A 13999-nucleotide genomic window follows, 5' to 3' on the forward strand; every position below is an offset into this window, starting at 1 on the left:
TGCACTGGCGTGTATCCAACCTTGTCCTTGTATTTCAAACGTTTTTGTGTATGACATAGATACCTTACAGCGCCATAATTAAGCAAAAGTTTAACTTCTGTATTCAATTGAATTACCATGATTTCACATGAGAGGTCAATAGTCTTATAGTCGAACAACATAACTGTGGCTCCTCATATGAGAGATCTCAAATTTAAACCTCAGTGTGAGGACATTGACTTTTTACTACATTGTAATAGAGTCATACCTTATCACTAGTCTTGCGTCAATATAATTCCATTAAAGTCCTTGCTTCAATATAATTTCACTAACTTAGTAACTCTAACAAACTTGTGTGTTTCTTTACAACAACACACCTCCTACTTGGGCTTGAGCAAATGATTACATGCCCCACTAGTAGTGTATTGTATAAATACAATATACATTATTGACATTTGCCAAGACATGCACATTCCATTTCTCTTCTCGTTTTCATCTTCCCGGGGGATAGCGATGGCGTACAACGGTGCTTAGTAATGGATCGGAGACTTCACGATTTGGTCAACTTTCCATAAATATTAATAAATTAAAAAGCAATAAAGTGGCATATATCACCCCGGGGTATTACGGTCCGGTTGTTACGAGATTTAATTACTACAACCAACTTTAAGCATTGTCCGGTCCGTTTCCTAAATCGTTGCTCATTTCCAAACCGTTGTCAAATGCAAACTATACTAAACACTCCTCCCAAAAGGTTGAATCTCTAATCATAAAAGTTCTAATGTTGGTCCAACATTCCAGTCTGGCCGAGTATTTTTGAGGATGTAAATCCCGGTGACTCACAATGACTCAGTAAACATGGTCAAATGTCGATGCACAGTGTACACAATCTGTCCACTTTGAACATAATTCCCATACTGTCACCGTCAATGTTTGAACATTGGTCTCTTCTCTCAAATATTGAGTAGTTATGCTGTGCATCCGTATGCACCATGCATGGTGCATACGGATGCAAAAACGACGTCGTTTTATTAAAAACACTCGTCTCCCCTTAAAAAAAAAAAATTCAGGTTCGATTCCCAGCAACAGCATTATGTTGTTCATTCATTCTGGAATTTTAGTTCATAGATTATGGAATTTTAGTTCATTGATTCTAGAATTATAGTTCATCGATTCTGGAATTGTAGTTCATCGATTCTGAAATTTTAGTTCATAGATTATGGAATTTTAGTTCATTCATTCTGGAATTTTTAGTTCATATATTAGATTCTGAAATTTTAGTTCATAGATTCTGGAATTATAGTTCATCGGTTCTGAAATTTTAGTTCATATGTTGTTGCTGGGAATCGAACCTGATTTTTTTTAAAAGAGAGACGCGCGTTTTTAATAAAATGACATCGTTTTTGCATCCGTATGCACCATGCATGGTGCATACGGATGCACATCATAATTTGCCTCAAATATTGCCTATTGAACTATTAAGCTAAGCCTCTGCATATACTAAAGACTAGATTTACCTTATATTGTGTATCCCAATCCAAAACAACATTCAAATTATGTAGTTATAGTAAACATATTATGTATCTTCTATTAATAGATAATATATCTATGAATAAATTGAACGTACATAATATATTAACTGTATATATAGAGGTGCAGAACTTATTTATGAGCTTATAACTTATTTTAAACTACTAATAAGCTATAAGCTCTGTTTGGTAATGTTCCCAAAATAAGCTCGTAACTTAAAATACGAGCTTATTTTGGAAGGTAGCATTTCAAAATAAGTTAGTAGCTTCCTAACTTTTTTTTTTTCATCTCTGTCCTTACTATTTTAAAGAAATGACATCTTTTACCTTTCTTAATTAAAACTCTTTTCTCTTCTCCTTTATCCGCAACTTTCACTGCAAATATTATTATTATTATTATTATTATTATTATTATTATTATTATTATTATTATTATTATTATTATTATATGAAAGAGATTCGTAACGATATTGTTACTTCATTTTGAGATGTTAAATCATGATTATGTTAATAGTTTTATTTTAAAATGTTAATTTTTTTAAAGACAAAATGTTAAATTCTAATATGTAAACAAACTAATTTAAATTTTATGAGCATTCAAAAAAAATTTAAATTTTATGAAGATGTCATTTTTTATCTTTTTACATTTATCAACTAATCAAAAAGTTAATTTTATCAAACACTTTCAAACATAACAGCTAGTTTTAACAACTCTTCAGTTTTCAACAACTAACTTATATCTTTTCAACTTTCAGATATATTTTCAAGTAGGTTTACCAAACATAACCACAAGACCGACTTCATCATATACATGATTGGAGCCTGGTCCAAAATATAAGAATTGGTTGTCAAACATAACGGTCTATCCAGTGTGTCTTCCACCATCACCTTCCGAGGAACGGACAATTTGCGACATGGTACGACACGTAGGCCCGGTTCTGGAGCATCCAAGTGCAACATTAATCATGTTTAGTACGATTACTTTTCTGATTTTTGCCCACTTTTATGACCTCATTAACTGTTTACTGTTTAGTTAACGCTGGGTTATTCAACACTTAATCATATATAATTAAGATTTTTGCTTTGCCCTTTTTTTTTTTTTTTTTTTTTTGGCAGTAAGGATTGTAGAGCCTAGGGAACCAAGCATTCTCTTTTTCCATCATTTAATTTTCTTCGGCTATTCTGTCTTCCAACACATAGGTCTTGTTTGGTATGCAATAATTGCGTTTGTTTTTATTTTTATTTTTATTTTTTTATTTAATGTTATGGCATTTCTGAGGAAAAAAAAAACCTATGATTTTGAAGATTTCACCGTTCCTGTACCACTATTAGATCAATTTCATATCTTCTTTTAATAAGAAATGAATCTTATATATAGATAGTTTCATATTACATAGGAATGAAGTTTACTAAGTGCATACTCACGATAATGGTTATGCATTTTCCTCATCACTCAATAAAAACAAAGAGAATTGAATCTACGATTTTATATTAATGTTGGTGTGAACTTGAAAAATTGTACCATAATTATGACTATCTCTGGTTTATTAGTGGAAGATTGCTCAAAATATTTTATAGGATAAATTATCGAAATGATCTCTCACTTATAGTAAATTTAGTATTTTGACCAAACGATTCATATTTTTGTCTAATAATGTTTTTAACTATCAAATTTATACATATTTTAGTTCTTTGTAGATACTATTTCGTTCAAATTTTGAACCATCAACCACGTATTACCTGACTGATAGTGATAGAGTGTTGGTAAAAATCAAATTCATAATCTTTAAAAATGAGATTGCGCTTTACACTCAACCACCCTTTTGGGTAGGTAATTTACTTTATTTTATATTACCAATGGATTTTAATGCCAGCTTTAGTATTCTTTCAACTGTTTTTAAAGTTTACCAAAGGGTAGTCCATGATGAAATGCGTGCCTCTTTTAATTATTTATATTTTTAAAAATTTAACTTCTCATCAATTATAAACTTTTGAATTGCTTTCCACATTCTAATCCACTCTGCAGAAGAAAATAAAAAAGCTGTTTGACAAGGAAATAACTCTTCTTTATTTGTTCTAAAAAGGGAACCCGTTCAAAGCAATAATTAAACAACGAAAACCATAATTTATTTAAATTCCGACAGATTGGAAAAGCGGAGATCGAGATGAGAAACAAAGACAGGAATTGCTTATTATTAAATATTTCCCTTTTTTTTTTTTTTTTATGCTACTTGCTCTATTACAATGTAGTTCATATACTTTGCTCAAATTCATAATCTTTCAAATGGAAGTCCAACCCGGATACCATTAGACCACATAGTCTTGATGATTTTTATTCAAAATACCTGTAATTTAGAGATCTTGACATACCCTCTCTCTCTCTCTCTCTCTCTCTCTCTCTCTCTATATATATATATATATATATATATATATATATATATATATATATATATATATATACCTTATAATTGCATTAATAATTTACTTACAAAATGCCTAAATTTCTAAATTATTTTATGTTTAATTGTAATTTTATGTTTCAAAGACCTTAGCTCAATTAATTGTTTTAAATAAAGTTGGCTATCGAGTTTTAATTTAGACTTTGTTAGAAATGAATGTGAGAATTTCTTTAGATCGACTTAGGGGTGTAAGTGACCTAAGTTAATGGGACTCGATTAGATGAATATTTAAATTTAATTTAATTATTATTGATAGGTAATATGGGTCACCCTCCCGGGGTCGGCTTTACTTACCGACTGTCAAGTCCCTGAGCCTCTTCGCCCAAGCTCATCGTACTTGGCTCGGTGCCTTTCTCCGACCGACTCTTATTTGCCCGAACGGCCGCCCGATCAAATGTAAACTCCGATTGATTGCCCTTATTTATTTGTATGGTTACGCGTTGGTATCTTGCCACATGTCGGCGAAGGCGGAAGCCAAAGAGATCACTCTTAATTGAAGACACGTATATGCAACGTGGCCAACATGCCAGTGGCCCGGGTCATGTCCTTTCTTTACGACTATAAGTAGAAGCGACGGCAATGACGGAAGGGACTTTTGGAGCAGTGAGAAAGGAGACTTAAGAGAGCTTCCCGACAGCTATATGGGTCAGGCTTAGCAATAGGTTTCCTTATTGATCTGTGTATTAGTATTATCAATTATCAAGTTGAGTTCAAACTCAACCTCAAATACCAAAGTCCAATTGGTTAGCTATTGAAGATGCCTCTAGGTCCTCCTCTCAAGCACATTCTTTGAGTCTCTTTAGTCAGCTACAGTTTTTGTGCTAGGGAGACTCCAAAACGAGTGAGTATCTTAACAAACTCAATGTTTTAATTGGATTACTTGCCGAAGCTAACCAATTGGATTAGATGAACAAAATCTCTATCTGTTCAAGGGCCTCCGACCTGAGTATTGTGCGATGGTTTCATCGTTGACTACCAAGGAACTTGTCACCATTGATCAACTAAATGATTACATCACTGCACATCAGTTTATCTATGTCGATGACGTCTCTTTAGCTGCTATCCAACCCAGCCATTAATACTAGCTTGTTGCACGAGGACCAACCATTGCCGCTCCGCAGCAGCAAAACTTTACTTAGCACTGTCCGTGGGCGTGGAAATAAAGGAGGTAGTGGTCGTGGACACGGTCGTGTTTATGTTCCAAAGTGTTAGATCTGCAACAATCTTTGTTATACTGCTCTATAGTGTTACGAAAGTTACTCATGTGCTCCTGTTCCTAAGGCAAATCTGACATGTGCAGATGATTTAGCCACTACTTCGTTATCTCTAAATTGGGTTCCTGGCACTGGAGCTACACATCATGCCACTCTAGACTCGTATTCCCTACAACAAGTGAAAAACTACACCAGCAACAGCACTCTTCAAACCGGTAATGGTACATGTTTGAATATTTCTAGTATTAGAAACACTTCTATATCTTCCACCTCATGTTCCCTCAACTTACAAGGCCATAGCCGATGTCTTAACACAAGTCAAATGGTTAGTTGCTTTAATTAAAGAGTTTGGTCTTACCATGCAAAAACCACTTAACTTTGATGTGACAATATTGGTGCTACCTACTTGTGTGTGAATAATGTGTTTCATGCACGAACCAAACATGTTGAAATTGACTATCATTTTGTTCGTGGCAAAGTGACATCAAAAGAAATAAAAGTGAACTCCATTTCCACAAAAGACAACTAGCAAACATATTCACCAAGTCACTAACCACAACAAGATTCATTGATCTAAGGAACAAGCCCAATGTTCTCTCTAGAGAACCTCAAGCTTAAGGGGGCTATTAAGACTTGTAGTCTAGATTTCTAGACACACTAAAATTCATTCTCTCTCCCTATATTATTAAGAGTATTATCATTTACTATTTCTATCCTAACTAGGACTATTTGTATCTTTGTAAATACATATCTTCCTTGTACTTTCTATCATCATGGATTGATCAATAATAATATCATTCCCAATTATTCTGTTCCAAGTTCAAATACATAAAATTTAAATCGAGGCAAATTCATACTCAAAATATTAAAACTCAAACCGACATACCCAACTCGATTTCTCAATTACACCCCTAGATGGAATCGTGGCTCCATCATGGACACGATCTAAGCTAGATTCTACGATAAGAGAGGTCGGTCCAACACGAAATGTGGTCACCCCTAGTCTTAGGTATTCAACATTATTAAACACTCCAACCGTCACTCTCAACAGTCCTCCAGTACTGCCTGGATCGTGAACTCTCAACGTTGGAGCATCGCATCACGTGTCTCCACCGCCATTCACATTCGCCGCCCACCGTCCGCCACCATCTTCCCCCACCTGTTACGCCTCTCGCACGTGCCCTTCCCTGACATCACTCCACCACGTCCACTCAATTCTCAAGAACTTACAAACACCATTCAAGCTAAGTTCACATCGATCTTGTCGCACTTAAATCATCATAGAACGAATTTGGTTCTCACATGAAACTTGATTTTCAAATCCAGTTTGATTTGGACTAAATTTCACAGATTGGGTTTTATCATGATTTTATTATTATTATTATTGAGGGAAAATGGTGAGTTTCGTCCGAATTATAATGATAGTGATGACTCAATCCCTAAGTTATTACCGTATCTAGTCCCTCAGTTATAAGTAAAGTGGCGTATTTAGTCTCTTATCGTCAAAATTGACAAAAAAAATTAATTGTAAATCATTACTCAGGAACTAAAATTAAAAATTAAACGGAACACAATAGTTTATCCTTGAGTTATAATGATAACGATGACTCAGTCCATGAATTATGACCGTTTCTATTTGTAGTCTCTCAATTATAAGCAATAAACTGAGTGTAATGAAAAATGGTGAGTCCTTGAGTTATAACCGTTTCTATTTGTAGTCTCTCAGTTATAAGCAATAAATTGAGTGTAATGAAAAATGGTGAGTCAGGTTACTTATTCGAGCTATAACTTTTAGCATAGCGTAATAGTAAGCACTTGTTCCTAATAATAGATATTCCTAACACGGGAACATAGGGAATCTGTTGTATATAACTTTCGCATTTCTAGTGATTTCTTGTTCTGAATTACAGTAAATCTATACATGGTACAAAATGCAGCAGCTTTACAGGGCTCAGCTGCCATGGATAAATCCTGTACAATTTCTATGTGTTTCTTCGCATATTAGACCAATTCGGTTTTCTTGAGAATGCCTACGCTGCCTGCAAAACTTCCATCTCTCCCTTCCCGCCGGAAAATGGCGGAAATTTCATCACCTTCACCTTCACGTGGAAGGCCGCCTGCAAAATGCTCCCAAATGGAAATATTCAAGCTGCAGATCATATGAAATTACTTGCAGGACAATATATAACTACAATCTCACCTTGCGATCAGACCCGAATTCGACGATGTCTGAAGGATGAAAACGGGTTGGAAAGTTCGGGGACACCCGATAGCGCCTGCCCTCGTTGCTGCAGAAGAAGAAACAATTGTTACTGCTCTGTCGTTGCAATTGAAGCATGTGATCCATCTCTCAACTAAAAGCCTAAGCTAATAGTTGGATTGCACATTTATGCAACAGAGAGAACGAGGAGGAGATCAGAGAGTTCATGGCAACTTACTCGGTGATCCAAGTACCATGTTTACTACGCAAATCAGTCACGAAGAAAGCGCCATCTTTATAGCTTATTCGAGCATGCAGTTCGGACACCTAAAAGCAACAAGACAACAAAATCATACATCTGTGTCTTCAACGAGACATTCTTTGTCTGAAGTCCCAAAAACCTCGGGTCTTACCTCGGGTGAAGACACGACTACTGATGTTCCCGGGAAGTTTGGATGTGGCACAGACCTAAACAAAACGAGAAACAAATCACTGGCCTTGTCGAGGCAATGTAACCAATCACGAGACTAAGATTCGAGTTTAAGAAAAAGGATCAAGTCGTACCCAACTATGCAGGGCGTTTTTTCGTCTCTGCGTAACAAAATGGGTTCTGAAGCAGTACTTGTTGCATTCTTGAGTGGAGATAAAAACCATCTAAAAAACGCAGGGGTTATACCACTCCACAAAGCAATAGATATATCGAGAATAACAGTGTTTAATTTTATACTCACTCTCCATTCATGGCACGCTCCAATGCATCGTCATCGTCAAACCATTTCCGCAGCTGATCATTAGCCTTCATTAATTCAAAATCCATAGCATGAGTCTCGAGTAGTGAAAATACCGTCATAACCTTATTGAACACACGACGAGTATTTTAGCTTGCTAATCAACTTACCTTATCAGACAATCTGCACTGCTTCGGCCTGCCTTCAAGTTTTTCTCTGCAAATGATTAAAAAATAAATAATTTTTTTTTTTTGCTACGAGAAGTTTAAGGATAGCAACTGTATAATATTTAATGCTCAGAAAGGGTTCATAGATCCTACCCATTGCCTCCTAGGACCCAACTAAGCATTAAAGGCATCGCGAGGTCTATAAAAAATCTCCCACCAACTCTTCCGGGATGTGGTATCCTAAATTGGGTTAAGAACTGCAAGAAAAACAATAGTTCATCACAAGTGCACGAAAACTCCCGATTCAAGAATAGAAAGGAAGAAGAAAGGTGCATAATTTCATACCGATAATGGACCGAGTCCTACGCCTAAATATGCCTTATAAGTTGCTGCCATCAATGCAGCCATTCGGGCCAGCCCGTGGATGATTCCGACTCTCAGTCTTCTCTCTTTCTCGTAACTGGGGAAAAGACAAAAGAGCGGGAGAAATTATATGTTGTCACTCTCTTTTCAAAAATTGTTTCATTGTTCTAATTTACCTTTTTAACGAAGATGTGATATCTATAGGGGCTCCCGACTCGACACTTTGCCTCCAAGCTTTGTCAAGCTCAAGAGCTAGTTGATACCCATCCTGCAATTATACCGAGTAAACTTGACTAATAAGAGAAACCCGTATTCCCCGGTTAACTTTATCAAACTCCCGAAGAGAGAAAGGAGAGTATAATATAAAATAAAGTTATACCTCTATGGCCATGCATCCCCCTTGACCCAAATTTGGCTGCATAGCATGGATCGAATCCCCGAGTAAGGTAACACGACCCTTGCCCCAAGTCAAGGACGGCGTTCTATCGTAAATGTCACGCCGAAGAATTGCATCTTCATCCGTAGCAAGCAATAAATCTATGACATTGTCGCACCAACCTTCAAATATTTTTAGCAATCTCTCTTTTTTACCTGGATTATCAAAATCGTCGAATATGTCATTGTCCCCTATGAAGCGATCGATATATGTTCTAACAAAAAGCATATTGCAAGGAAACGCTTGAACTTAATACATTTCGGTATAACTTGAATCATTCTAGCTGAAAAAAGAAAATCTTTGGAGATTACCGTTTGGTGCATCTTCACCACCAGCCGGTTCATTGTAAAAAGCATACCACTGCATTTTTCCTCCACCCACATCCGAAGAAACAAAATATTGTTTGTGGCCCAGAAATACTCGGTACCTTGAGAAAACAAAACAATGCATCAGCATCGAAAACACTATAGAACTAACAAAAAGAAATGCAGAAGAGAATGTTAAAGTAAGGATAATTTACCCCACAGTCTCGATATCAGCAGGAACAAAATCTGCAATTCCCGTGTAACAAGTATAGCCCGAGTACGTGGCATCCTTGTGCCCGAATAAATTAGTTCTCACCTGTGATCAGACCCGGTGTTTTAAGAGCAGCATATCTTTCTTCCCAATAAAAAATAAACGGAAAATTTTCGAAATATGTTCTCTACCAAGAAAGGGAATGGAGTAGGAAACCCTAGTTGAAAAGGGGAGCAACGAAAGAGGAGACTATTGTAAAGGGTACCTTAGACCGTATTCCGTCAGCACCAACTAGAAGATCACCTTCGTGTTTCTGCCCATTCTCAAGAATAACGGTAACCTAAATTCATAGAGCAGCAAATTGCAGAAGAATGGCAACAAATTAAATTAAACCCCAAAACTGAACATGACAAAAATTCATATCTCTCGACTCCTATGAGTAATTTGAATAAAAATTTAAATCCTGACAGCCCGGGGCGTGGGGGCCTCGTGGGGAGGGATTTCGCCTTTTGTGGGCAAGTAATTTAAAGTTCAAATCCCATTATACCTTATTTCCTTCATCCTTGAAGTCGACCACATTACTTTCATTCATGATAATTTCCTCCCCAACGGCACATGCAAGGATCTGTTGCAAAGTCATGCGGCTAATAACTCTTGTTACTGGAAGTCCCCGTTGTGCTGCAGGAGTGAATGTATCGAACTTGCAATACCTGATAAACAACTATTATCATTTCGTGTTGGAGAAAACATAGAAAATTCTCGTTCCACTAACAAAGCCCTAGAGGTAGTAATTAAGCTGTTAACACTAAACACAGTCTACCCCTTCAGCTTTCTAATCAAAATTCCACGAAAGCTTCCTAACCATTGAAACGATTCATGCAATTGACAATCGTCTTCTAACCTAACAAGATGCATACCGAATTCTTAATTGGAATCATAGCTTCATATTCTTTTCCCAGCAAGTCTTCAATTAATGTAATGGAAGACATGAGTTTCCTAAGCATTGGCTCTGCCTAGAGAGGAATTACTTGGGGTTTAAACTTTCTTCTTTATTTGCTAAGTTCAATGGCTAATTCTCCTAGAGGGTTAAAGCAGAAACTTCCAATAGAGGAAGCAGCACCCCTAACTCCTAAGATTTAAAAAAGTTTTGATTTTGCTTCCACAGTTTGGAACTTGAAGATTAAATAGATTTACAGCCAAGCAGTGAATCCACTAAACCATAATGAAAGTTCAAAATCCATAGCTCATCCTGGTTGTTGAGCATATAGCCATTAACGTGCAATCCAACTATCAGCTTAGGCTTTTAGTTGTCATGGGGTTCGAATATCAGCGCCTCCCATAAGCGACTGACATACTAGTCTAGTTGCTCATTCCTAACTAACAGACTCGAATCAAGAAGGCGCAAACTTATAACCTTATGGTTATCCAGTTGACAAACTAACCAATTTAGCTGAGTTTGCCATGTTTACTTGATCCTCCATGAAATTGATGGACTAACTGAACTTAGAAATATGGGAGAAATGAAGTAAAGAAGCTCACCAATTCCCAGAAACACCATCAACCAAACCATTAATTCTGTCACCAGTGATGCAGCCAGCACTCATAACCTCCTCAGCAACATCCATATCAATGGCCTCCAAAGCAGCCAAAGCATTGCTCTGTATCTGAATTGGACCTCTGTACTGACCCTCCCCTCTGATAGCACTCAAATCCTTCTCAAAAACCACCACCTCAAACCCCTTCTTCTTCGCCGCCAACGCGAAAACCAGACCTCCAATCCCACCGCCGGCCACCAGTATCTTCAGATTCCTCTTTGATGCTTTAGAATCCCCATCAGCCACGCCGGAAGTCGCCACCTTTGCCGGCTCGGCAGCCAGTGTAGCCTTCACTCTCGCCACCCTCTTTGCATGCCCAGTTTCTTGGGTTCTTAAACAGCACCCACCGTGCACAGAAGGACAAAACTCTGCTGCAAATTCTCTATGCACCAAAAATGGAAACTGGGTTCTTGAAAACAATACACTTGAGGTATGAATTGAACTGTACAGCACAGATGAACTCATTTTCCCTGGAGAAAGAAACCCCCCAAGTTTCGATCTTTCCCGGGTATAAATGCTCTGAGAGTCACTAAATTAAAGAATCCAATCAGAGACAGGTGACTAGGAATTGGAATTTGGGACTCATAGTACTGTGTCTTGAATTTGGGTTTATTAAGGTAATCTGGTAATGAATGAGAAGAAACTGGGAAAGGAGGGGAAGTGGGGCAGAGTTATGAGAGAGAAGGTGGGTTAAGCAATCCATCGGACATCGGTGGTGGATGCTGCGCCAATGGTGGAGATTCCATGGCCAGGTGGCAAGCGCATGTTGATCCCCTGGTTTAACTCAGCTCACAAATTTGAAAAAAAAAAAAAAAAAAAAAAAAAAAAGGAAAAAAAAAATGCTGGAAGATATTTGTTCATTCATGGAGTTTACTTGTGGTCGTTGTTTGTGGCATATGATAATGCATTATTTGTTTTATAATATACAAAAATCAATAATTTAAAAGGGAAACGGAAACGGCAGTGGCCATAAGAAAAGAGAAAGAGCACATGAAGGAAAGAGACCGTAGTGAAGGTAAAACGGATTAAACTAGGTGTATATGCCACAACTAAATATTATTAAAAATCAAAATTTAATCTACACATATAACTCAATTAATTTTTTAATGATAAATTATAAAGAATAATATATGATTAAGTCTTAAGAGTTTGATATGTGACACAATTGATTTAGTCGGTAATCAAATCGTCACATAAGTCTTTTTAATGCAGAAAATCGACATAATTCTTTATCCCATATGTAACATATGTAATTATGTTCGGCTGTGACTCTAATTTCTCAATAATTTGCTGGTATATTGCTTCGTGGTGTGATTGGGTATTTTTGTTATTTATAAAACTTGGTGGAGTTGGGGGTTGCCATTTGCCAAACGGATATGATAAAATATTCATAGTGCAAATTGCAAATGGTGCAATTGCCATCTATCACTGGTAAAGTGGTAAACCGCATTAAAACTTAAATAATGCATATATATAATTATAGTGCGGGTTTGCGGTTTCTATGACGTAAAGAGTTGTTTGGAGCACACATTTAGATAATAGATACAAAAAGTATTTATTGTAAAGTGTTAAGATTACAATAAAGACAATAAAATATACATATATCTGTGTGTGTGTCAACTTCATCTCGTAATTATTCTCTGAAAAAATAGTGAGCAATTAGGACTCTTTGATCAAGTCTGCCCGTTATGCTCAGTCCCGAGACTGAGCCATAGCCATCTAAGGTCGAGTGCTAGCTAGGCTCGGACTTGAGGCCTCAAGGCCAACCATGGAGCTGGCCTTGGGTGCTGACCCAGGTTGCCTTGACCCATCTTAAAAGAATAAAAGGAATAAAAGCATTACAAAAATTTGACAAATTATATTGTAGACTCGGGTCCAAAATCCGCGTCTGGAATAATTGTGTCGTCAGTGGCACTGTTTTCTCAGTCAATGATTTTTTTTATTTTTTTTTGTGAATATATAGTTTAAAAATTGTGTTATACTGTTGAATATAAAGTTCTGTAATTGTGAATATAAAGTTATGTAATTGTATAAAGTTTTGTAATTGTGAATATTGAGTTCTGTAATTTTGTATATTGAGATCTAAAATTGTGAATTTTCAATTCTAAAATTGTGAATATAGAGTTCAAAAATTATGAATATAGATAAATAAATTATGAAGACACACGGCAAGTTAACGACAAAGAATGAAGTAATTTTTTTTTTTTAATTCAAACGATGTCGTTTTGCTTCCACCTTACAAGGTCGACACGGGTCCATGGCATAACAATTGCAAAAATCTCTTACCTAGCTAACATCTTATGTCAAATGGACAGTGTGCTGTGGCTTCAAAATTTTGGGATCAAATTTATTGTTGCCACTCAATTATCAGGCAGCATGACCTGGCACAAATTCAGCCAGTAATATTAAACCATTCAACAATATTACTCGGAAAATTTCTCTTTTTCATATTTTTGTATTTTTGTGTAACTGAGACATTATTCCCAGTGAAACTGATCACATCATTGTCTTCCATTTCTTTTTCAGATTAGTGCTGCCTAGAATCTGTTAATAAAAAATATGGTCTTTTTTATTGGTGGAGAAAAAGAATAGTAGCAACCCAAATTAGTGGCAAATAAGCAAATTAAGGTGATGGAAATATCTTGGATTCTCCTAAATTACCCTGTGGACCTTAAGTAGACACGCAGCATCAATAATGTAATTTCTTCTTCCAAAAGGCTGAACCCCAACCCTAAGGGCTCTCCATACCCCGACCCGACAGAACATGAACCACAGAAGGGCTCTTCACACCCCGACCCGACAGAACATGAACC

General features: G+C 36.6%; 1 protein-coding gene across 1 annotated transcript; it reads right to left on the reverse strand.

The window, feature by feature from the left end:
- Positions 1-7058: 7058 nt before the first annotated feature.
- On the reverse strand, positions 7059-11886 carry LOC109189028 (zeaxanthin epoxidase, chloroplastic). Its single transcript, XM_019339723.1, has 16 exons — positions 11131-11886; positions 10139-10301; positions 9857-9931; positions 9596-9696; positions 9387-9502; positions 9019-9230; positions 8816-8907; positions 8622-8736; positions 8430-8533; positions 8280-8325; positions 8113-8177; positions 7946-8035; positions 7795-7849; positions 7620-7708; positions 7382-7469; positions 7059-7298 (listed from the first exon to the last, which is right to left on the reverse strand). Exons 1-16 carry the CDS (start codon positions 11649-11651, stop codon positions 7212-7214), a joined length of 2019 nt encoding a protein of 672 aa, XP_019195268.1. The 5' UTR covers positions 11652-11886; the 3' UTR covers positions 7059-7211.
- Between the last annotated feature and the right edge of the window lie 2113 nt (positions 11887-13999).

The sequence above is a fragment of the Ipomoea nil genome, unplaced genomic scaffold (genome assembly GCF_001879475.1).
Source record: "Ipomoea nil cultivar Tokyo-kokei standard unplaced genomic scaffold, Asagao_1.1 scaffold1509, whole genome shotgun sequence".
In the NCBI taxonomy this organism is placed as follows: Eukaryota; Viridiplantae; Streptophyta; class Magnoliopsida; order Solanales; family Convolvulaceae; genus Ipomoea; species Ipomoea nil.